This window comes from Lissotriton helveticus, chromosome 6 (genome assembly GCF_964261635.1).
Source record: "Lissotriton helveticus chromosome 6, aLisHel1.1, whole genome shotgun sequence".
In the NCBI taxonomy this organism is placed as follows: domain Eukaryota; kingdom Metazoa; phylum Chordata; class Amphibia; order Caudata; family Salamandridae; genus Lissotriton; species Lissotriton helveticus.
Genome location: NC_136067.1, coordinates 1,555,395,235 through 1,555,421,170, shown reverse-complemented (window position 1 = coordinate 1,555,421,170; position 25,936 = coordinate 1,555,395,235). Strand labels below are relative to the sequence as shown.

At 46.6% G+C, this 25,936-nt stretch overlaps 1 protein-coding gene across 1 annotated transcript in view; it reads right to left on the bottom strand.

The window, feature by feature from the left end:
• Positions 1-1,965: 1,965 nt before the first annotated feature.
• Positions 1,966-25,936, bottom strand: part of ECT2L (epithelial cell transforming 2 like) — a 449,543-nt gene continuing 425,572 nt past the window's right edge. Inside the window, exons 20-22 of the mRNA XM_078649356.1 lie at positions 20,324-20,412; positions 6,742-6,914; positions 1,966-5,686 (exon numbers count right to left, since the gene is read on the bottom strand). Coding sequence (XP_078505482.1) covers positions 5,556-5,686; positions 6,742-6,914; positions 20,324-20,412 — 393 coding nt within the window. The 3' untranslated portion in view covers positions 1,966-5,555. The remainder of the gene's footprint in view (positions 5,687-6,741; positions 6,915-20,323; positions 20,413-25,936) is intronic.

Sequence of the window (25,936 nt, the reverse complement as noted above, 5' to 3'; positions counted from 1 at the left end):
ACACCTAATCTACTCGGGTGTAGGCAATGTAACCAGGTTGTGAACAGTTGAGAAAATAGGTTTTTAATTGTAATATACTCAGCGGTGTATCTTTACTTTGAAACAGGATCAGGGAATGGGTGTAATCCAGCTAACAGGAAGTATTCCCAAATAAAAATACAATGAAGGATGAGCTGAGGCAGGTGGATGTTGGAAGGAAGTGGACCAGGGGTATTAGGGGTACCAGTGTGAGGGAATACATATTCTGAAACGTAAAACAACATTCTTGGTATCATCAATGTGTAGAACCACATGGCACAACATAGGAAAATACAGGACCTAGCCATACTGTAGCATTACTGACATCAAATCGAAGAAACCTTTTAGAAGAGGGAGGCCAGTGGGCCCTTTCCATGAAGTCTACAAGTAAAAGGCTCTTTCTGTTCACTGTAATGCTTGCAGCCACCATCTTCAGTCTCCCACAACCTGGGTAGGTACTGTCCAAAAGAGGCGTGCACTTAGGGATGCTCCTCGACTTCACAATCTAGCTTTTGGCCTCCTGGTAAGATAAATGGAATTTCCCAAGTAGCCGTGCAGGATTGTCTAGCTCACTGAAGTAAAACAACGGGTAAAAGGAAAAAGGCACAGGAACAGACCAGGGCAGCTTTACCGAGGGCCTTTGTGTCGCAATACTATTATCACGACTGTCTAATCCTGTGTACTCTAGGAAATTAAGTAGAGAAATTGTTTTATGAGCATTTAACATTTGTGTAGCACTGCTGTCTACATCATGTGTTTGTGAGATATATATAAATAACTCTATTTTCCACCCTGCAACTTCCAAGCACGTTATCATAATCTACTTGGAAGAGGCAAGGTGAAAATATAAAGTAAAGACAGGTGTACTATACATTTTAATATATTACAGGTTATGTGAAACAGTAGAATCAGAATATTGAACCATATGTAATTGATATGGCTCTTTAGACATTTCCAGAGAAATTTTGATGAAAAGTCCACTATTTTGTCACCGGTTTTTTAAAGGCTACTTGACTGCTTACCTGGACAAAATTATGGGAATATTTCATTAGCGCACTCTCAGAATCACTGGGTTTTTAGTTGATTCATCTGAAATTGTGTTGTACATTTCATCATTTGGCACTTTTTTCAAACCTTTCATGGGGAGAAACATGCCTTAGGCCCTATCGCATGAAAAACATTGACGGTTACCCTTGAGACAGGCTTTAACGCTCATCAATTTAAAACTCCACCAGTGGTCACTGCTTGCGATGGTTCAGATGCTAGCAAAAAGATAATGGGTGGCACACACTGTACCAGTGATGGAAGTCAGCACCCTCCTAAGAAAACAACTTGGTTATGGCACTTGTTTTTTTTCTCCTCTGATTCAGCACTGGTCCCAAATGGGTACCTTACAATACACAGTACATAAGATGCCTCTTTTCTTGGTAACAGATATGATCCCAATGGATCAAAACATTGATTTTGCTGTTAAGGACTACCAATCCTGTTCCTGTTTAGCACAGAGATCCCACATAGGCTCTAGCTTTATCATTGCTATTGCTTGTCATACACAGCGTATCAGTTGCAGGGGATTTCAAGTTCTGTTACTGTTTTACCCCTACCAGTACTATTGAGATGTTAATTTCCATCTGTAGCTCCCAATGCAGCTCTAGTTCCATATCGCTTCTGTGAGAGGCTGGCTTAGTATATGGTGCTCACTTATGTAAGTGTAGCACCCTGCACTAATCCAGACAACTCTTATGGGGATTTTAGTGCTCTTTGATACCCTTAGAAAGCTCTTTAAGTGGTAGCTGTAGAGAGCAGCCTTCAGTCTTAGTCTAGAAGGAGTGTAAAGCAGCTTGTTTTACCACTACTTAATCTTATGGTATAGGTTAAGTGAAGAAGAACCACACAGTGTAGTTATAAAAATATGTATTTATTATTAACACTCACTAGCACACTGTATAATCTCTTAACCGGAGATACAATACAAAACAGACAATACTTTGTCAATAGAATTTGTAAATAGCACAGAATACACTGTGTTCCCCAGGGGTAGACCAAACCATATACTAAAATAGTGGAAAGCAAACCACGACCTAAGTCAAGAATGGACCCAGAAGATGTGGAAGAGGCGGGGACCCCTGGAACCACCCAAGGTGAGTACCTAGGAACTCCACGGAGGTCGTGTGCAGAGTGGGAACACGACCGCGTACTCAATGTTAGTCAATCGGTAAGTTGAGGTTGCAATTCTAAAGAAGAATGGCACTTTCCAGCAGATTCCGAAGAAACCTGTTGGAAGTTTCAAGAGTCACCCCACCCGTGGATACCCCAGGAACCATGATACCTACACCAGGGAAGCTGGGTGCATAGGTGTGAGTGACATCGGAAACCACCGTAGGCCACAATGGATGACTTCGGAAAAGATGCCGCTGGTGAAGAAGGTGAAAGTGTCCAGTGGAACCCAAAGGTGGATTCAAGGTGAGAGGTTCCTGCAAGCAGAGGGGACAGAGTCTATGCCACTCAGGAGTGACAAGGAGGCATGGATGACAAATGCCCACCGATGTCAGAGATGCAGGGAAGTTGACGGCGCCCTTGCAGCTACAGCTGTGTGGACCAGGAGCTGTGCATGAGCTATCCCACGTCGGATGTCAAGACCCAAGGGGGTCAGTGTCCGACAGGGGCACCAACAAGCCTTGGCAACGGCAACTTACGTAGATAAAGAAAAACGTGCCATGTCGGGATCAGCAAGGTCCAAGCAACTCACCCCGAGAAGGTAAGTCAAAGCAGGCCCGAGCAAGCCTGGGGAGCCCACCAGAGCCAAAGAAGACCCTCAAGAGGACCCATGGGCTAAAGGCACAGGAGTTGCAAGAGGACCTCTAGGAGCTCACCTAAGGATGCAGGCCAACGGTGTAAAGGATGTCATGCAGGTAAAGATTTTGGCTGCAGGAGTTGCTTGAGGTTGGAGCTTCTTGGAGCCCAAAGATCTCTGGAGGAGAGAGTCAACAAGCCTCGGCAGCAACAAGTTGACGCTGTGCACAGGGGTTCTGTTCCAGCGGTTCTGACGAGGTATACTGGCCTCAAACTCAGTGTGAGGATAATGCAGGCCTCGTGGGAGTTGCAGAACCACCACCTGTGTTGCTGAGCCTTTCAGAGTCTGTGTGAGCCCAGGATCAGCAGACAGGTCAGTTGTCTTGCGGTGCCTGCAGATGCAGGTGAGTGACTCCTTCACTCCAAGGGAGATTCCTTTGGGTGTCTTGGATGTCCAAAGGCCTGGTGAAGAATCTGTAACAAGCACAGGCACAGACATTGCAGCAGGCTTGCAGGACGACAAGACCAGGAGCAGCAGGTGTCTTCCGGGTGCAGTCTTGGTTCCCAACGCGAAGTCCAGAGTGGTCTAGGGTGCCCAGACAGTCGAAGTTGAAGTGGTATGTGATCTGAATCTTGTCCCAGGGCGAATCCTGGGACCCAAGCACAAGTAAGCCCTTAAATACCCTAAGGAAAGGGTTGGAACGATTCAGGGTCCCTCCTAGAGGAGGGGCTGGACAGTGGGAGCTTACTCCCATGTCCTTTGTCTAGTTTCGCGCAAAGTGGGAGCAAACGGCTCCCTGAACTGGAGTATGCAAGGAGGGCACCAAATGTGCCCTTCAAGCAGTCTGAGTGGCGCTGGCAAGCACCCCCACCCTGTCCCAATACAGTAAGTCCTGTCATGGATGTGGTCACACCTCCCTGTGACAGGATACCTATTTTCCTGCCTTCCTCTGCTAGAGTTTGGCTCAGTAGCAGGAAAGTAGTATTGTGTCTCTGGTTGACAGCAGCCATAGTTTGCTGTCCAGGTCTAGAAGACTGGTACCAGGAACACTGAGGGCTTCCCAAAGGAGCTTTACAGTGCATGGGCTCATACCTCCCACACCGGGTATGATTCCAACATGTCTGAAACCAAACACTACAGGGTTCGTTACAGCCAGTTTAGAGATGGTCATCGCGTAATGACGCATGGCTGCTCTATGTACCTTAATGGCTGATGCACTTACAACCGGGAGAATGGACTCCGAAGGTTGAAGAGGTATCCTGCTCATGCAGGGGCACCATCACACTTAGAACCGAGCACCCTGCATTCAGGATTGAAAGGCCTTCCTTAGGGTGACTTATAGGTTTTAAGCACAGTGACCTCAGATATAAGGAAACTTATATCTGCCGTAAGTGGTGCTAGTAGCAGCTTACATAGGCTGCTTTGGCAGGCCTGTAGTCACAATTTGAGTTCTCTCTCATGGGTGGCATAATACATGCTTCAGTCCATGGGAGACCTATGCCCTGGGTACCTTCGTACCATATGCTAGGGGCTTATCAGGGTACACCAGTAGCCAATCTGGGGTGTACCTAAGTACTCACCATGTCCAATTTAGGGAAGAAGCACAGAGACTGGGGTCCTGATTAGCTGGATCCCAGTCAGACTAGTCAGTAATCCACAGTAAAACCAGGCAAAAAGTAGGGGTAACCATGCAAAAGCAAACTACCTTCCTCCAACCCCCTTCTAGAAATATTTTGCCACATAAAAAAGATCCATTCACTGTGTTTATTATCCTTGAAATTTTGTTGTTTAATTTTCCCTGATCACTCCTGTTCTACCATGTAAGCATATTTAGACTTTTCCCCTGAAAGACTTCTGGTTCAAACCAATTGCTTTTTCCTTATTTTTGCCTTCTGAATGGTACCCGCTCTTCTGGAAAAAGTCCTAATAATTATGTGTAGTCACCTTTTTAGGGCGAACCTAGACAGCGATTGTGCTGTCTGGAAAATCTGTTGTCTGTACTTTGTGTGGGCTTTGGAGCGTTGTCCCAGGACTCGTCTGCTTCTGCTTTTGCTTAGGGACTACTTTTTTTCTAGCAACTGCCTCTATTTAACTGTCTTGACAGAAAATGACCAGCAGAGGTCAGTAAAATACCAGAATCACTTTACCCAGAATAATGTACTTCATAGCTAAAAACTTATAAGGTTCCAAAGAAAAGACCTATTGCATTGCAAATGCTTGTTCTGATGCCTTGCTTTTCCTTGAGCATCTCCAAAGTAACACTGAAAACATAGGTGCACCGCTGCACAAGTACAGTGTGAATCATTACTATGCATGCATATTTGGCAATAAGAATGGAGGGCCCACAACTAAACCATTGAATGCAATTGTAAAATGATATGGCACTTGGATTTCAAATGATGGATACACGACAAGGATAGGGGATGCAATATGTGTGACCATGACAAACCCTCCAGTGCTTGGCAATGACACTGCAGACGTATGCGTTACGATTATAGAGGATATGGAGCTCTACAAATTGCTAGATCGACTTTTCAAGAACATTTTCATAAATAAAAAGAAATCATCAATTTTATCTGAAAGGACAACTCTAGCCGACTCCTCTCCATTGCATAGTTAATCACGCGCCGGATAGAAACAATACACACACATTTTTGGAAATCAATGTTCAGAGCTTGTTATGTTAACACAATGCCTGTGGATTAAATGAAGACAGGCTAGGATTGGCATTTTGATAAATATGCTACTTTTTCGCAATGCTGGCACTTATTGCACTTTGTGAGACCGACAGCCATGTAAACTTTTCTTCTTCGTTCTCTACAGAACAAATCCATCTCCGCTTTGGGCCTTGCAAGACGAAGGCATTTTTTACATCTAAGAAAAAAATGAAATATTGGTGATTATATGCTTTTCACCGAAATATTGTGCTTTCAGTTAATACAATTGCAAATGGCCGAAAAGGAACTGCAGACTCTTCGCAGCGGCCGCCCTCTAGTGGTCCTCCTGAAACAAACGTGCATGCATAGACTGCGTGTGAGCATGGACTCTGCATGGGATCATAATAACAGGGAGCAAGTAATGGAACTCTGTGGCATGCGCTAGATCAAGGCTGTCCACTTTTGATTCCTGAGCACCAGGCCACGCCCATTGGCAGATTTTCTCCGTGAAATGGAGACACGGCAGAATAAATAAGTGGCATAGTCATAGTGCGGTTCGCAAAGCTATTTGCACATGTAGGTTTGGCTTGAATATTTTGAATATGCAAAAATAATGTTTTTTAACGATATCTAAGTCATTATGAATACATGGTTTTACTTCCCCGCCTAATGTTAGGCCAGTATAATATGATGTGGGAGTAAATCTTGTACCAGAGCTGTGAGTGGCATTTTCAATGACGAGGATGCTATTGAGCACGTTGTTGCATGTGAGAGCCATTTCTATCTCAGTATCAAAAGGCTTAGGACCTCAACAGGAGTCGGTTGATATCCAAGTAGCAAATTGTGCACCCTGCAATTAGAGGTCGTTCAACTTGCCCTCTTTCACATTTTGAGCCTTGAAGTTGGGAATGACGTGAAAACTGCCTGTTTTCACAATTACTGAAGCGCTTAAATGGTAATTGGTGATATCTGTTTCGAAGACTTTAACCATGTGTGACCTGCACAGATCTTGAGGGCAAAACGTCATGATGCACAATTTGCATCCCACTACTACAACACTAATACTGTTTTTGTGGCAAACAGAAGTGTGCACCTGAAACAGGATAACCAGCCTGGTCCTAATCAGGAGAGCCACTCAACAATGATGCCTTAAAATGGCATTACATGATGTATTAAAGTACATAAATGAACCACATATTTGTCAGGCTTAGAATTCCGATTTTACAATAAAAATAAAAAATAAAATAAATGTAATCTGTGAGTAATGCCTACATTTAGAATCCGGGATATCTTCTTGGAGCAGTCGGTGAAGGGCGACGGATGCCACGAACTGGTACGATGTAAGTGAGGTCCTTTGGAAAGGTGTGGAGGAAAGGCTGCGGCCAGCTAGGACCAGAGCATCGTTGAACAGGAACAGGCTGAGGTCGCTGATGTGCTCATAGACCCTGCAATGTAGAGGAGCAGATTTTTTTAATTTTATTTTTTAGGGTCACTACCAAACAAGATTTATGGGAAGAGGAGGACTCGAGGTTTGGCTGAAGATGCTTCTGATTTCATTTCTGTATGTCACGTTGTCTTAACTCAGATATTCCAGCAGCCACAGGCTCCATTCTCTGGATGAAAAAAACTTTTGAACTAGTAGCAAAAAAAACTGTAAGCTATGAATGACAGTGTATATCATATTGTAATGACTTATTAATTGATACAATAAATATTTACTTACTTTCTTACGTAATGCATATCATGCGGAGTAGCTGGGCCAGTAAGGCAGTCAGTGGCTTAAAATCCATATAACTAATCATACATAGATAAAACTCCCCTTTGTGCATCACCATGCTTTTAAGGGTTACAAATGCTACTTTTTATGCATCTTCCCTGCTCTAAACGGGTGAAATTCCCCTACATTTTGTTTGTTGCCAGTAGATCGAGTTCAGTGTTAATGCAAGTGTCATCCTCTGGGGCCAATGAAGGTTGAGTCCAAAGTTGGAGCATGACGTCATCCTCTGGGGCCAATGAAGGTTGAGTCCAAAGTTGGAGCATGACATCATCCTCTGGGACCAATGAAGGCTGAGTCCAAAGTTGGAGCATGCGTCATCCTCAAAGACCAATGAAGGTTGAGTCCAAAGTTGGAGCATGTGTCAACCTCAGGAGCCAATGAAGGCTTAAGGTTAGGGCATGTTGCATTGTGCTGGAGAGGCGACATCATGGTAAAGAGTTCTCATGTGTGACATAATCTGTGCATTCAGCTGCATCTCCAGGAACACCCCTCCCACACAACTGTTTTCCGTAATTCTCTACCCAGTAAGCACCTGTGTTTATAGGCAACGATTACACAAAATACATATTTCCTAAAGATATGTGTTTTTCATGAATTCTAGAGGAGAAAGGAAGTCAAGATTGGCTTTTAAAGCCCTCTGTTTCTGTTACAAAGCTGTGCCCAAACTAGGTTCTACTTAACTTGACATGTGCAATCTGCTCTGCATTCCTAAAATTCGTAAAGTTTGTGCTGGTGACTACTTTTCTTTTCTCGGATCAGAGCTCTAGAATAAGATCCCTCTACCTCTGTGGGTGTTATTCAGAGTTTTGAGGACAGGGTACTCCAAGACAGATACTCTGTCCATCGAACTGTCGGCTGACCAGCTCTACTTAGAGTTTGGCGAAGCAACATGCTCCTGGCAGGTCGCTCCCCACACCACACAGCACCACCTGTCTGTGCCCGTGTCCCTGAGCCCGCTGCTGCTGCCGCCGCCGTGAGTTTGAGGCCCTCCTCTGCCTTTTGTTGTGATTTTTTTGCATCTCGTTATACTGTAGTCTGTCTTATTCCATTGTTTATTCCGTTTTGTACTGCTTACTGTGCCCTTTCGCCTCTGTATCCTTTGCCCGTTCTAATCTCCCATCCCCTGCGGCCTGACCCCCCGCTCGCCCATTCGTCCTGTTCCCGCCTCCCAGCTGCTCCTCCCTCCCACCTCCTGTTAATATGGTGGCCACTAGGCGGGCGCGCCTATGGCAAGCCCGTCTGTGCCCTTCGCGCCTGGACCGCGCCAGACCCCCAGGCCCCCGCGATCACCATGACACTCAACGCCACTACGACACCAGCACCCTCCACACTCTCAACGCTGGCCGATCGCACACCTGCTTCCTGGCCACCCCGAAGCGCACCCAAGGACCGTTCTCCTGCCGGAGCTGCAGCTTCACCAGCTTCCGAGCCGCCAAATCGCCCACTGAGACAAGACACAACCACCTCAGATGCATACTTCTCAACACACGCTCCGCCCGCAAGCATGCCATCGAATTCTGGGACCTACTCAACAACTCCTCCCCGGACGTCGCCTTCCTGACGGAGACCTGGATGAACCCCTCCTCAGCACCCAACAACGCCATAGCTATCCCGGACGGCTACAAGATCACCCGCAGGGACCACACCAACGTAGCAGAAGGAGGAATCGCCATCGTCCACAGAAATACCCTCAGAATCTCGACCAGCGCCGCCGACACGCTCTGCGCCGCCGAACACCTGCACTTCCAGATCCACATCGACCCCAACACCACCCTCAGAGGAACCCTCATCTACGGACCCCCTGCTCCCCATCCACAGTTCAGCTACTCCAGCGCCAACTTCGTCAGCACACACGCCCTTGCATCCACTGACTACATCCTCCTCGGAGTCCTGAACTTCCACCTCGAGTACACCAACAACAGCAACTCCACCATCCTGCTCGACAACCTCGCCAATCTCGTACTCAAACAGCTCGTCACGTCTCCCACCCACTCCGCCGGACACACGCTCGACACCATCTTCTCCGCCAGCAACCTCGTCACCTTCAGCCACACCACCAAACTCCACTGGACCAACCACCGCTGCATCCACTTCACCTTCGAGAAGCCCACCGCGCACCACAACACACAATGGGCCCCCGCCGCAACTGGAGCAAGGTCACCGAAGACCAGCTAATCACCACCCTTGCCCGAAACCCACCAACTGACACAACCAACACTGACACCGCCGCCTGCAACCTCAGGAAATGGATCAACAACTGCGCCAACACTCTTGCCCAGATCAAGAAACCCTCTAACAAACGCACTGACAGAAAAGCCACCTGGTTCACCGCCGACCTCCAGGCATCCAAGCAGGCCTGTCGTAGGCTCGAGAAGAATTGGCATCACGAACAGACACCAGACAACCATACAGCCTACAAGAGCGCCATCAGCAGACACCACCAACTCATCCGCACCACCAAAAGGACCTCCTTCAAAGAACGCATTGATAACAACGCACACAACAGCAAAGAGCTCTTCAACATTGTGAAGGAACTCTCCAACCCCAGCTCCAACGAGATCCTGCCATTGCAAGACCTCTGCGACTCCCTAGCCACCTTCTTCCACCACAAGATCGCAGACATCCACGACCGCTTCAACAACCAGGTCCCACCCGACTGCCACCAATGCCTCAGATGCACAGCCCCCAAGCCACACCGACCCCCTGCTTTCCTGGACCCACGTCAACAAAGACAACACCATCAAAATCATAAACACCATCCACTCCGGCTCACCATCAGACCCCTGCCCGCACCACATCTTCAACAAAGCAAGCTCCACCATGCACCCCATCTCCGCAAGATCATCAACAACTCCTTCGAAACCGCCACCTTTCCGGGGAGAGCTGGAAGCACGCCGAGATCAACGCCTTACTCAAGAAACCCAAGGCGGACCCCAAGAACCTCAAGAACTTCCGGCCCATCTCTCTACTCCTGTTCCCGGCAAAGGTCACTGAGAAGATTGTCAACAGGCAACTGACCTCCTTCCTCGAAGAGAACAACATCCTGGACCCATCCCAATCCGGATTACGCAGCAACCACAGCACCGAAACAGCCCTCATCGCCGCAACCGACGACACCAGGGCCCTGCTGGACAATGGAGAAAACGCAGCCCTCATACTCCTGGACCTTTCGGCTGCCTTCAACACCGTCTGCCACCACACCCTATGCACTAGCCTCCACAACGCAGGGATCTGCGGCAAAGCCATGGGCTGGACCACCTCCTTCCTCACCGGCAGAACCCAGAGTGTCCGCCTCCCTCCATTCGATCTAAAGACACCAAGGTCATCTGCGGCGTACCCCAAGGATCGTCCCTCAGTCCGACATTTTTCAACATATACAGGGCACCGATCGCACAACCTCAACATCATCTCATACGCCGATGACATCCAGCTGATCCTCTCCCTCACCAAGGCCTCCACCACCGCCAAAACCAACCTCCACAAAGGAATGAAGGCCATCGCTGAATGGATGAAGAACAGCCGCCTAAAACTGAACTCGGACAAGATGGAGGTCCTCCTCATCGGATCCACCCCCTCCGCCTGGGACGACGCCTAATGACCACACACGCAACCTGGGGGTCATCCTGGACTCATCGCTGTCTATGACCCAGCAAGTCAACGCCGTCTCCTCCTCCTGCTTCAACACCCTCCGCATGCTCCGCAAGATCTACAGATGGATCCCCACCAGAACCAGAAGGACGGTCACCCAGGCCCTCAGCAGCAGGTTGGACTACGGCAATGCCCTCTACGCGGGAACCTCAGCCAAACTCCAGAAACTACTACAACGCATACAGAACACCTCTGCAGGCCTCATGCTCAACATCACCCGCCACAGCCACATCACAGCCCACCTGAAAGACCTGCACTGGCTCCCCGTCAACAAGAAGATCACCTTAAAGCTCCTCACTCACACTCACAAAGCACTCCACAACGCCGGACCAGCGTACCTCAATGAACGAATCACCTTCTACATCCCGAACCGCCAGCTGCGCTCCGCTGACCTCGCCGCCGTCCCCCGCTTCCGACGAGCCACTGCCGGCGGCAAATCATTCTCCTACCTAGCTGCCAAGACTTGGAACACCATCCCCATCCGCCTGCGACAGACCCAGGACCTGCTGACCTTCAGGAGACTTCTCAAGACCTGGGTGTTCGAGCAGTAGCAGCTCCCCCTCCCCCCTAGCACCTTGAGACCCTCAGGGGTGAGTAGTGCACTCTACAAATGGATTGATTGATTAATTGATTGATTAGAGTTGGGTGAAGCAACATGTTTCCTCAGTATGAGCCCCTGCTGGCAAAAACATTAGACTGACGGCCCCAAGGTCATATTTTGGATTTTGCATTTTGGTTAGGGTTTCGTTTTCCGCTCTTGCCTCCCTTGATAAAAAAAACAATATTGACAGCTGTGGTGATTTCCAAAACATGGCAAATCTTCTTTAGAGCAGGGACATATGACTAGTTAGCAAGCACGGTAAATGATTGGTTGTTTTTTGATCTGGGTAATCGTCCTGATAAGCAAAATTTTGGTCTGAATAATAAGGATTTATAGGTGAATTCTGAGACAGTGGATACTACTTTATCCCAACGCTCCTTAACCTGTGGGCATTCGAAAAAGAAAAAAAAAGTCACAGAAATCCGCATCAGATTTACATCTGGGATATATACCCCACCCCCTCCTTTGTTTCTCCATTCGATGTGCTTGGAGCAAATATAAACTTAATGAAAGAAATTGAATTAATTTGAACCCCAATTTTGTAAGTTTTAAAGCTGCTGTCTAATCCGGCCAATGACTTCTCTGCTACTTTTTAAAAATATCTTTATTGAACAAAACAACAGTTCCAGTTAGATACATAGGGGCATATTAACAAGGCAGGCGATTTGAAATTATCGCCGTTATTGCTGATTTTGCGCCCTTGTCAATAACGCCCAGCTTTGCATCTCTAATGAGATGCAAAGTGGGCGTTCCAGTGCAAGCCCACTTTTAACAAGCTGCTCGCTAATAAGCAGAGCGGTAGGAAAAGTAGCGCTAACCACAGTTAACGCTACTTTCCTAACGCCTGCTCGTGACCTGTCCTTAGCCATGTAATCCAATGGGAGGTGGATTACATGGCTAAGATTGTCCTGTCCTATCAGCAAGGTTATCGCCATTTTCAATGGAATATCGCTGGAAAACCAGCGATATTCCATTGAAAACGGCGATAATCCTGGGATTTTTATCTCCATGGCGTTAAGCGTTGTTAATACAATGCTACCATGGAGATTATCGCCAGCGATAGTTTTCCTCACGCTAGCAGCGGTCAGCGATAATTATCGCTATCGCTAGCTAATATGCCCCTATATTTCTCCCAGAGGCCCCATATCTTTTCCCACTTCTTCGGCAACCTCTGCTCTCGTATACCACCCTCTCCTCCAATCGATACCTATCCAAGTCCGTTTTCTAGTCAGCTACTTTAGGAGGTATCCGTGCACCTCACAGACGCGTTATGTTACGTGTAGCGATTCTGGCGGCCAGCAATAACCACATGTTGGTATGTGAAGGCCATCTTTCTTCTCTGGTAATACCCAGCAAAAACCAGTGTGCCTCCGCTTGGATGCGAGTCCCCACCACCCCTGACATTACTCTGGCTACTTTTCCGCCAAACCGTTGTATTACTGGGCACTCCCATAAAATATGAAAGAAAGTACCAGGCAACTCACAGCCTCTAAGTCAGGTGTCCAAGTCCTCCCACCCGATCCTACGTTGAAGTGTGCGTGAATAGTATGCCCTATGAAGGATGTGTAACTGAATTAATCAGAATCTAGCCCCAATAGCGATCGCTCTTGGGCTCTGAATTAGGCCTGGGAGGTAAATTCCGTTCCGCTCGCGGAATTTGGGCAACTTCACGTTCCACAGCAAGCGCGGAATTGGCAAAAAATCTGCGATCCGCGGCTTCACACAATTTTAAGCTTGTTTGCGGCCTTTAAAATGTGTGTTCGCAATATTTCTCCCCGAGCACGCAAACCACATTTGCGAACAGGAAAAAAGCATCGCGAACGGGCAGAACTAGCAATTCTGCGTGTTCACGGAACTTCTGCGTGCTCGCGGATATTTTATACCGTTTCGCTGAGTTTTGCGTAGCGCGACTACGCAAATTCTGCCCACCCCTACTCTGAATCACCTCTTGCCAGTCATCGTCCTCCAATAGGCTGATGTCTGTTTCCCAAGTCGCCTGAAGCGGGCCAAGGCGGTCGGGTAGGTTATTCACTAACTTTTTATACGTAAGGTAGATTGCTGTATCGGGAAAGGGGTCTAGCAACAGCCAGTTTTCTAATGGGGCATACTCTGATATAGTTTCACCATCTTTAAAGTGGCATCGTAATGCATGCTTCAATTGAACGTACCTGTACTACTCCGTATCGGCCAGTTGGTACTCTCCTTAGAGGTCACTAAAGGAACTCATTGGATCCTATTCCCTTATATCCCCAAGATGGTCAATACCAATATGATTCCAGCAATGGAATACCCTCAGTCGACCCACCTCTCGTAGTCCATTGCTATGCCATAGTGGGGTCTGTTGGGTCAGCTTGTCCTTCCACCCCAGTGCCTTGGTGGCATCGTCCCATGCTCTCATCACCATCTGAGTGTTCATCGGGAGCAGCTTCCTCCCTTTAGTCATGTACAGCGCTGCCAGGTATCCGGTCGCTCCCATGGCTAGGCGATCCACTCTATATGAGGGTTCAGATTGCGGTGCAAAGACCCAGGCATTAATATTTATGAGTTGGGATGCTAAGTAGTAGTGCCTCATATCAGGTACTGCCAGTCACCCTTCGTATACCCCTATCTGGAATTTGCGGAGCACTATCTGCCCGGTGTAGGGTGAGGGGCGGAAGAGGTCTTTAGAAAGGGGCGGACACGTTCTCTGTTTTTAAATACATAGGACCTCGCCCATGTGTTCCTGTATGATGATCTTCGTTGCTGGCAGGCGAGCTGTGCCTGAGAGCTACAGGCATGTTGTAGGAGCATAAACAGAAGGAAGACAAGCATTTGCGGCCGCGAAATTGAAAGTAATCGTGGCCACTGCAGTGTAGGGTGCGGGGATGAAGAGGTTTTTTGAAAGGGGCGGAATCCTGAGATAGGTAGAAGTGCTCGCGAAAGTGAAAGTAACTGACAAGGAGGGAGGGGGAGAAGGGAGGGGGTAGTGAGAGCAGAGAGCAAGGGGGGGAGGAGCATTAAAACGAAAGTGATTCACGCGCTGTAAGGCTTAATGAGCCACGACAAAAAGGCACCGGGCTGGGGTGGGGAACAAATGCTTACCCAGAAGGAAATGTGTGGACACCGGAAGTGAAAGGTCACCCGGGTGGGAACCGGCTGGTTACCCGGGAGTGAGTGGACACCAGAAGCGAAAGGGTCATCCGGTTGGGATGAAGCAGACGCTTACCCAAGGAGTGTGTGGCAATTGGAAGTAAAAGGTTACCCGGTCGGGCTGGAAGCATAAGCTTGCCCGGAGTGAAAGTGAAGGGTTGCGTCCCCGGGTGATAGGTCACCTTGGCAAAGATAGCTGCACTGAATGTAGGGCACAGTGTAGTGGAGAAGCGTGGCTCAGTGGTTAGAGGCGGCAGACCCGGAAGCTGAGATCAGCCGTGGACCAGGGTTCGATTCCCCGCCTCGGCGGGTCTCGGGCTCATAAATTCCACGGACTCGATAATTCTCGTTCCGGTGCCTACTCAACTCACGGGGTCACACTCTGCGACTCTGGGCAATAGCTTGCTTAATCTCCACTACGGCCCCTCGCGGCGGGATGCCTGGCTTTCACCTTGTGGACACCCTGCTGGGGTATCTCACAGGGGAATACCAGGACGGGTTCCCTAAGCAAGCGCCGAGATGCCTACGGGTAGTCGTGCGCTATACAAGAGCGTAATCATTTCATTTCATTTCATTTCACAGTGCAGAGCTGATGGGGTAAGGACACAGGCTCGCCAGACAAAAAATTATAGTGTGTAAAGGATCGCTTGTAAGTTGGAAATGCCTAATAAACTGCGGCCTCAATTCTTCCATATAACAGAAACTTGTGTGGTCATCTGAATTTATTGGGATTCGGGTGGTGCGACTTTGTGGGGGGTGCCTCTGCTGAGTCGCTTTCTCGCAATGTAAGCGCAGGTAGAACACATGGAGAGGTTAATCTTAAATGACGTGTTGCCGAGTTGTTCATTGGAATACTATATAGCTCAATGTATTTCCAAATGGTGAGGGAATGCTCACCGACAATAGGGAACACAGTTATGAGACTTCCTCGGCATAGAGTGCCAGATAGATGGAAGATATAAGAAGATAGCAGCACGCAGACTTACTAAGCGCCGGGTGGCTCCAGTCACGTTGGTGCTGTAAACACTCCTGCGCAGTTCAGGTACCAGAAAGAACCGTAGACACGCAGAAATCTTCACAGCACCTTATAGCTTGAGGACAGCAACGGTAAGGAAGCGCACACGAGTCATGAGAAATATGCGCTAGGGCTTGTGCCTATTGTGTGCTGCGTAGATAGTACATCCAAAACTTAACCACAGCGCCGACCATAATCGCAACGCGGCACAAAAGTACTCACCAAAATGTGTCATGACGAGATTCCCACTATAAAGATTATTATACAAATCGAACCTCTGTAAGGAAACTCCTGTCAATGACACTGGTACAGCTTTGTTGGTCCTCACACTGCCACTTAACTGCTGCCACTACACTACAGACAAGTGTTGACATTAACACTGGGCCTTCACAGCTGACAGCTTGTCCCGCATGACTTTGCTGAGCCACAGATGTGTCCCCGACCATGGGCTGCAGACGTCGTCCACGACAGTCTTTGTCATACTCTCACACCATCCATAAGACCAGTGAAAGTGGTGAAGTCCTGATGCAGCAAACACGCAGCCCATTCTCCTTATTTCCAATAGTAACCCAGAGTCCCACAGAGTCATGAAATTCCCATCCATGAGACCTGACAGGTGTAACAGCAACACATTGTTCAATTGAAGTATGCCCTGGCTGGTAGGCTGTCCGGTGGAACAGAAACCCCGTGGGGCTGAAGGGTATACTATATTTCTCTGTACTATATGTTGCTTTCAAATTCTTCTTTTAACTGTTTCCTAAGCTTAATTTCTTGTTGATTTATATCCATAGTTTTTCTCTCACAGTTCACATGTGCAGGTTCTTCTTTGGTTCCTTTTAAACCGTCACCAAAATGTTGTAATCAAACGAAGATCCAACTCCAGAGTATCTTAGGTAGTATTTATTAAGATGGTAAGATCAAGAGTAAAAGTACAGAGATCTCGACCAGGAGCAGCCTTCCTGCTGCTCAGCCCATACACCAACTGCCAACCTCACTCATCCAGCATTCCACAGCATAATCTCGCTCCAACATTCCACACCACACTCACACTGGCTGAGCAGCAAGTACAACAGTTAGCAGCAGCACTGCAATAACAATAAAGACAGAAAGAACAGCAAAGAACACAGTTCCAATCAAAGATTGAGTAATCTGGATGGTGAATGAAGAAAATGTATTTGAAATGTTTCATACTTCCATAAGGCATTTCCACAATCATATAAGATCGATTTAAATTCAAGGGAACACACTTTCATATAATTAGCCATTTTCATTACCAGAAGTCTCAGGTTTATGGATGAAGTTCCAGCAAAAAGTCTTGCGATGTCACTGGTACTGTTGACCAAAGGATTGTCAGCAGCGTACGCAATTGGAATGCCTCCAAATGAAGAATCCATACTGAATGCTAACTTTTATTAGAGAACTCATCAATATATCATGTAGTAGAGATTTTACCTCAGAAGGCAGTCCATAGTACATACGACTGTGAGCTAGGATCATCCTTCAGCAAGAGCTGTTCTCCATCCATTGAACCTTATGGACTTATTCATCCAGGTGGTGTGCCTAGAAAAGATGGGGAACTCAGCTGACCCTAAGAGAGAGGTGGATTGTCGGTGAACTTCTCTACTGTGTTTGAACAGCCCAATTAAGTTCTTAGTGGAGTTGTCTGCCCTCAAACATTCTAATCAGCCAGAAGAGGTGATGTATTCTTTCAACTATAGATGGGTTGCTCATCTATAAATCACACTAATTGGCTTTTGGACAGACAGGCTTACATGTGGAATTACATGTCAGAGCTCGGAACAATCTTTCTGCCTTTTCAGATATTTATTAAACATGTTCAGTGAAAAAACTTGGCAACTGAAATATTGTACACCAGCAGACGTGTGATATATGCAAAGCACCCTGATCATTTGCATTTAAAGTCATAACTATTGCAACTTGATTTCTAGGGAAGAATAAGGTCAAACTAATTCCTAGGTGGAAGTACACAGAACTCAAATGTCTGAAGACCTTGCAAAAAATGTGCAGACTTTCAGTTTCTCAAAGGCAAACATTTATCTCACATGCAGAAAAACAATACTCACTACTGTTCCAGAATGGATACAGGCAGATTTAGATACAGGTATGGAACCACGTTTGGGCCCCGGAGAGGTGAGGTCCTAACTTCGTATTTTTGACCTATCTCCTCGCCTGCCCAAATGCAATACTACACAATATTAAGAGGGACGCCATATGTAACATGAGTACTTTTTCCCTAAAATTCTATTTTACACATTTGAACAATGGTAATGCAAACAGAATTTACAAAAGGCAAATTAATTTGTGGATTTGCCTCACTGTTCCCTGTATGCAATCTTAAGTAAAAATCTCCAGAAGGATGCAGAGCCATGTCTTTGTGAAGAAAGGGCAGGTCTTTTAAGCTTCTAATAGTCAATGTTCTATGTTTCCCCTATCAAAGTAGGTAACAGTACCACAAATACTTTAAAAGGCATGGTTTTCCTGAACTTGTGGGCCGTTGACTAGATAACTGTGTTAAACTGCAATTTCTGAATGTTTGTAATTCTCTGCATTCAGTCTTGGTGTGATACATTCTGATTCCTTAAAAGTAGTGCATATTTGGACCCTGCCAGTATGCACTGTACGATGAAACCGATATTTCTGGATGATGGGTTCATTTGAGGAGTTGGTCAGTCTAATCTGGTGCGATCAAACACTAAGGATCACCCTAGGGGACCCTGTGAACCTGCAATATTTCCCTCTACTGTTCTGTACTCCTCAGCTTGTAAAGTAGGGTGCAACTATAAGCTGACAATACAAAGGACATTTCGGTACTGTAGTACTGCATCTAATCAGAAATCCTATGTCCAGGGTCCATTCTTATCACTCAACAAGGCTAGAAGTGGAGGAGAGAGATCCTGCAATCTTGCAAATTTACATGAGGTACCATAACAGTTCAAAATCAGTGGCGGACATGTAATTTATATGGGGTATATTTACCAAGATTTCACAAATTGCAAAACATCAAGAAAACTTGCTGCACTGCAATACGTGAAATGGAGAAAGCAGAAATGTGCCATATATCCTAAGATATGGTGCATTTCTTCTGTCTCCTGGTGTACTTTTGGCAGCCTAGTCCCACCGCAGGTACCCTTGAGCCATGCTGCAAGGGTTTCCCATGTCACAAGCAGGATTGTTTTTGTGCAGAAAGGGACACCTGTCTGCACACAAAACATTCTTTGAGGCATTTTCCTCTTTCTATGTGTGCTGCAGAATGCAGCACGCAAAAGAGGAAATAACAAGGAGAAATAAAGAGATTTTTCTTTTTTATGCCTTGGTCAGGGAGGTGCAGCATTTTGGTGTAATTCTAGCTTTACTGACTTTAATAAATCTATGATTGTGTCACAAACCATGGTTGGATGCGTGGGTACGCTCCCACTCTACCCATGGAATGCCTCCCTTCCGCAAGGAAACGCACAGCGATATGTGCAGCCTTGCGTTAGTTTGGATTTATTAAATCAAACAGTCACACAAGGTGGTTATGTGTGGCTTAGTCAATGCCATTTAAGGACTTGTTTTGCCTTGCGATGACTTCCGTCGTGCAAGGACAACACAAGCCCTTTGTAAATATGCCCCATACTTTCTATCCCCAGAATAGATTAGAGGCAGTCAATGGCTATAACATATATCGGGATCCTGCGTGCAAGTACAGGGTGGAGCAGCAGGTCTGGATAACAGCCATCAGGTTTTGTATTTTCATAATAATTTGTTTGTTGAGAATATCATATCAAATAGAAATGTAGCATTATCAAGTTTGAACAAGTTATTATTAGGAGCCCTTTCAACTGCGCTGATGAATGCCAGGGTTACTGAATACCAAGACTGCAGGGATTCTTGATTCCACCTCATGCCTCTTTTTTCACCACCCTAAACTGTCTTTTTCTTTATCACACTCTTTCAGGTTCTTTTTCACTTTCTGCTTTCTCCTTTAGTTTCTACTGTCCTTTCTTACAACTTCATTCTCTTTTCTGCCTTTTCCCTTGTGTTCAGTGTCTGAGTCTGTAGCTGAAAAATGATGTCCTGTTCCTCAAAAATAGGATTTGGTGCCCACGCCGGCAACCACTGATATAAATTAGGCACTGGCAAGCATTCTCGTCAATTAGTACAAAAGAGTTTATAAGTAAATCTCAACACAAACAGAATTTAGGCAGTTGTTTGATAGTGAGAAAGTCACAGGCAAATTAAAGTTTCGTGATATAGTCCAGGAATTGTTAGTGAAGCACTCTAGAGTAGTGAGGTCAACAGTCAGGGATGGGAGAGTGCTGCCTGCACCCACAGGCCCACATGTACTAGTAGGGCAGCAGCAGGGGACTTTTTTCATGACTGAGGCTGAAGGACAGAGGACATGAAGGTGTCAAGAGAACAGAATGTGTTACAAATGTGCCTGGTGGGTTTGTAGACCACCAACATGCCTCTGAGAAGGATCCAGCATGCTCAGAATTTATACAGAATGTTGCATGTAACCACCTTAAATACGGCTGAGAATTGGGAGGGAAACTATGAACTATCAACCTCAGCCGCAGGGAGTCAAAAACAAGGACCTGAGCTACGGCAAGATACAACGCAAGTGTCATCATGTGCCCAAAATTACATTTTGAAAAATTACATGTTGTTTCATTAGAAATACCTCAGAGAAGCACTGATTTCTTCATTCGGACAACTTAGTAAGGCAACATCCTGCACTCTAATCAGGTGCCTGTTTGCTTCCAGTAAATTCTGCAAAATAAAGCATTTCATAAAGCAAATCAATCAACACGTTTGACAGAGTGGGAATATCTTGCTTATATTTTAAAACCTACTTTTATTGTACACTGGGGAACAAATTAACTTTACATTTGGCTGTACATCAGCGATAAAAAAAAACTATATAAAGAGTAGTATAAATAATTATACACTAAAATGTTCTGTCTACATGTGTCTGCTATTTTTTTTAAGAGGAGTATAGTTTCCTTATGTCTGGAGAGGTTACAGACAACACAAATGTAACTTCCAGAGAACCCGCTGAAAAGATCTTGCTTGGGATGAAGTAGAGGGAGGACATAGAGGCTCTGAGCTCCTACATCAGCCTTGATTTCACCTGCTGCCACCCAATGTAACATCACTCTTGGGTTTATTCTAGATCACAATATACAAAATAGACCCTCTTCTAAATTTCCTCATTAGGCATTTCCATAGCACAATTTACAAAAATGTAATAGGATTTGTCATTTTCCAGATTCTGCATCGTTCCTGTATATGATCACAGAATTCCTTGGTGACTTGTAATATGCTTCTAATCTAATGTATAGCCGGGGATACCTTATTGCGTATGTCATGTAAGCTTGGCTAGTCAGGGGCAGAGAGGTATGTGCAATGCGTTGAGTCACAAACATTTCATTAGAGTCTGAGAGTGTACATCAGGATGCAACGCCCTCATATACTGAAAATCTCCTTACAGGCCAGCCTTAGATGGAAGATAATATTCCTGCAGAGAAGCAGAACAGACACAAATCTGGATTTAATTTGCAGCGTGGCACTTGGAAACAACATGCAGTATTTTAGTTGTCAATAAAAAAAATATCATCATAGAAGTTATATAACGGGTAATCATATCCTGTGGACCTATAATACCACTGATAGTTATACTAACGTCTTAAACCATGAGGCCGGAGAATTTCCACTTTTGCATTCCGGAAGATATGGGTTTTAGGCAGACCACTTCACTCCCAAATGCAGATAACAAAACATTAGCAAACTACTCATTAGAGAGGTTTCTCCAGTTCAATGTCATTTTCTCAGAAGTGTTAATCACTTGGGGATGAATCTAAGGAGATTCATTTTAGTGTCATGTCTTCGTTCGCGATAATCTCAGTTCATTATTTTTTGAAAATTCGAGTTTTATATTCAGTTTCCTTTTCCCTTTTTATATGAATTGGGAAAACCACACAAACACCCCTTAAATCCTATCCCTCATCCTACCCCTCTCTTCTTACTTGTAGAAACCCTTTCAGCTGCCCCGGATCCTTGCATTATGCTCACCATAACTTTCTCATTCTTTACCCCCTTCCATAATGTTGTGCTCTTAAAATACAGCTTTTCCCGTATGCAACAGTAACACTGTCCTAAACCTAACCCAACCCCCAACCACGAACTAACAATACCCCTGGACTAAGTCTAATATTACCGCTTACCTTAATCCTACCGGTTACCCCTACCCGAACTCTCACCTAATTCATACCTGCACGCTACGTCATTCCTTATGCCTAACACTGAGGCTTATTACTAACCTCTACCTTTTTCCCAAGATGTTTCATTCAAATCTATTGGGGTCCTGATATTTTTTCCTCTGAGATTTTTCTTCCAAGTATACTTCCCCATAGAATATGACATGTCATTGATGAGATATGACATGTCATCGAGCTCTGGCAGCTCCAAGGAGTAGGGTGTTCTGGATGGTACCAATGGAATGGCACTAGGCGATCTGACCAGGATCCACTTTTCATCCAGGAGGACCTCATCAGTGAAGGTATATAACGTGCTCTTCACATCAAATGGGATGTTTGCTACTTTTTCCTGTATGCTTCTGGTTTGATGCCCAAAGGCTTATAGGAGGTATGCCATAAAAATGGACAGACTGCTGCTATGTTTCTGCCAGCACCCCCTTTTGTACCGCTATGTTTCTGCCAGCAGTGATTTTGACATCCCAAAACATTAACTCTTTCTACTTAAGATGTTCAGGGAGATGGATACATTACTGACTGAATTGATATGGGGCATGTTTGATTGCCTTAGCCAAACAGACTTCGCAGTGACCGTGGTAGCCATGGGGCTCTAAAGTTTAGAGCCTATTCTTATGTGGCTCCCCTGCAATGGCCCGCTAACTGGCTGGCTGAGTTCCAGCTTGCGGAGACGGGCTTTACACCTACCCAAATCCAAAGTGGCACTCTGAATTCTGCCCTTTTCCCTCCTTGCAGGGGGGCTGCTTGTCACTCATTGCTGCTTGAGATAGCACTTATCTGACTGTATAACTCCCTGGAGTATAACCAGCCCTGCACATGCCTATGCGCACACTGTTCCGCTGCTAGGCCATCCCCTGTGTAATGATACAGTCTATTGGCAGGAATAAATTCCCTGGAAGCGCGTTGGGCTGACCACTTTTGGGGTCATGTTTGAGGAGGGAACACTTATGGACCTCTTGTGAGAGTAGTCTGGCTTGAAAGCAGGATCATTTCTCACATATGGGCGGATCTGCCATGCAATCAGCCTGGCAGGCTCTTTGTATGGAACCCCCCCACACACACGCTGCTCTACAAATGCTCCACACAATAGGGCTTGGGAAGAGGCTGAGGGGCATATTTATGAAATAGTGGTGCAGTGCAAGTGCAGCACACATGCAAAGAGGAAGTTACGAGGAGAAATATATTTCTCCTCGTTATGCATCTCCCGGGGAGGCATATCTCTGTTGTGCATTCCCAGGTTTACAAAGTCTTGTAATTCTGGGAATGCGTAAAAAACCATGGGAGTTGTGTGGGAACACCGATGGAACGCTTGCCTAGGGCAGAGTAATGCAATGCAGCGATCTGCGCTGCTTTACTCCAGATTTTTGGAGCCACTCAGGGTGGCTTTGCGTGGCTTCGAAAATCTTTTTGCATGGTCCAAGAGCGACACAAACCAGGTCCTAAATATGGCTTGGAGTACTTTATCATACAAGGGGATTCAGGAACATGGCAGAGGGACACTGCTGCCCACTAAGCAGGCCTAGGAATCAGAGCCACACTCCGCTTTTACTGACAAGGAGTGACAGGCTATATTGGAATATACCTCCAAGGCTACGTGGAATGTCTGCTTCAAACTCTTACAAGCCAAAATACTCCATAGGGCCTACTCTGTGCAATTAAACGTTCAGAAACGTTTCCCCTTGGTATCCCCAGAATGCTTTTGATGCCACACCGTGCCTGCACACCTGACACACATGCTTTGGAGCTGTACAAGGCTGCATCTCTTTTGGTCTGAGGTCCTGACAACACTGTCTGAGATAACAAATAAATCAGTTTCGGACACTCCTGGGGCTGTATTCCTGGGGATGCCTCCACGGCCTACGAAGACTAAATCGACCACTAGAATATTGGAATCAGCTCTTCTGCTTGCCGAGAGGGCCAAACGTTGGAGGTCCTCTTCTGCCCTCACCACACCATCCTAACACGCAGATTTAAAACACTGGGTGCAGGTAGAAAGTACCTTCCTATGGAGGGAGGAGATGCATAGCCTCTGGCGTACCATGACAACGGCGCTCTGGGAAGCCCACCTGCAGTCAATCAATCAACTAATCAGAATTTATAAAGCGCGGCTGATCACCCAAAAGGGGATCCAGACGTTTGCAGTCCCCGGAGGCTTATTCAAACTGCCAAGTTTTGAGGGCCATTCGGAATTCCGGAAGTGAGTTGATGGTCCAGAGGTGCGTGGGGAGGCTGTTCCGGGTCTTTGATGCGATGAGGGAGAAGGAGCATCCTCAACTTCTGCTTCTGTAGATGCAGGGAGTATGGGCAATAAAAGGAAGGTGGAGCATAGTCTTCTCGATGGTTGGTTGAAGTTCAGGTGGTCATTAATATAGGTGGGTCCTTGGTTGTGTAAAGCCTTGTGTACGTGGGTCAGCAGCTTGAATTGGCATCTCTTCTGTACGGGGAGCCAGTGGAGCTTCCTGAGGTGGGGTGTGATGTGGGTTTGTTGGGGAAGGTCGAGGATGAGTCTGGCTGCATCATTCTGTATGGTCTGAAGTCTCTGTAGAAGATGTGTTGCGATTCCTACATAGAGGCATTGCTGTGGTCCAGTCAGCTGGTGATGAGAGTTTGTGTCACGGTGCATCTCGCATGAAGGGGAGGCACTTGAAGATCTTATGTAGCATGTGCAGAGTGATGAAGCAGGCGGAGGAGATGGCGTTGGTGTGTGATTTAATGAGGAGCTTGTTGTCAATGATGATTCCGAGGTTTCTGACGTGGTTGGAGGGAGCAGGTGCGGGTCCTAGGTCTGATGGCCTCCAGGAGCAGTTCCTCATGTTGCTGCTGTTGCCAAAGTTCAGTACTTTTGTCTAGCCTGTGTCAGCTGTGGGCAATTGTTCCACATCCAGTCGGCGATATTTGTCATGCATTTGTGGATGTTGGTTCTGGTGGTGAGGTCGTCGGTGAGTGAGAGGATGAATTGGGTCTGGTCTCCGTGGGAAATTATGTTGAGCCCTGGGATCTGACAATGTTGGTCAGGGGTCATATATGCGTTGAAGAGCATGGAGCTGGGGGCTGAGCCTTGGGGGACACCACAGGTGATCTCCTTGGGTTCAGAGGTGAACGGTGGGGATCTATCTGAGCACGTCCCCTTGGATGCCGATGTGGTGGAGTATTTCGATCAGTGTGTGGTGGGATACGGTGTAGAAGGCTGATGAGAGGTCGAGGACAGGAAAATATCGGTGCTGTGATTGCTGCGGAAGCCGGACTGGGAGGCGCAGAGTAGCTGGTTCTGCCTCATGTATCATGAGTTGATTTTTGATGATCTTTTCCAGTACCTTTGCTGGGAAATGGGAGCATGGAGATTGGCTGGTAGTTTTTGAGTTTGCTGGGGTTGGCGGAGGTTTGTTCGAGTAGTGGTCTGACTTTGGAATATTTGTAGGCATCGGAAAGTGTTGCTGTGGTAATAGAGGTGTTGAGGAGGGTGGCGGGCTACGGGCCGATCATTTGGTTTCTGAGGTTGAAGATGTGGTGCCGGCCTGGGTCTGTGGGAGCTTCAGAGTGGACGGCTTTTAAGGTGGAGGTGGTATCCTGGGTGGAGAGGATGTTCCAGGTGGTCAGTGTGTGGTTCGTGTCAGTTACGGTGGTGGCCTTTGTATCGAGGAATTCTGTAGGAGTGGTTTCAAAGTTTCTGTATATGGCTCTGATCTTGTCATGGAAGAAGTAGGCGAAGTTGTCACACAGCTCCTGTGAGGGTGTGATGTTGCTTTTGCTGGCAACTGGGTAAGAGAATTCCTTAAATATGTTTAAAAGGTCTTTGGTGTTGTTGGGGCTGGTTTCGATGTGTGTGGCAAGGGCTGTCTTCTATGTTGCCCTCAGCAGGCGGTGGTAGTGGTTGAGGGAGGTCTTGAAGGTTGCTCTATCGGAGGTGTCCTTGCTGGTGCGCCATCTCCTCTCCAACTGTTTGCTGTCTCATTTCGCTGTTCTGAGTTCTTGGATGTACCAGCTGGCCTTTTTAAAGGATTTTCTATAGATGTTGCTCTTGA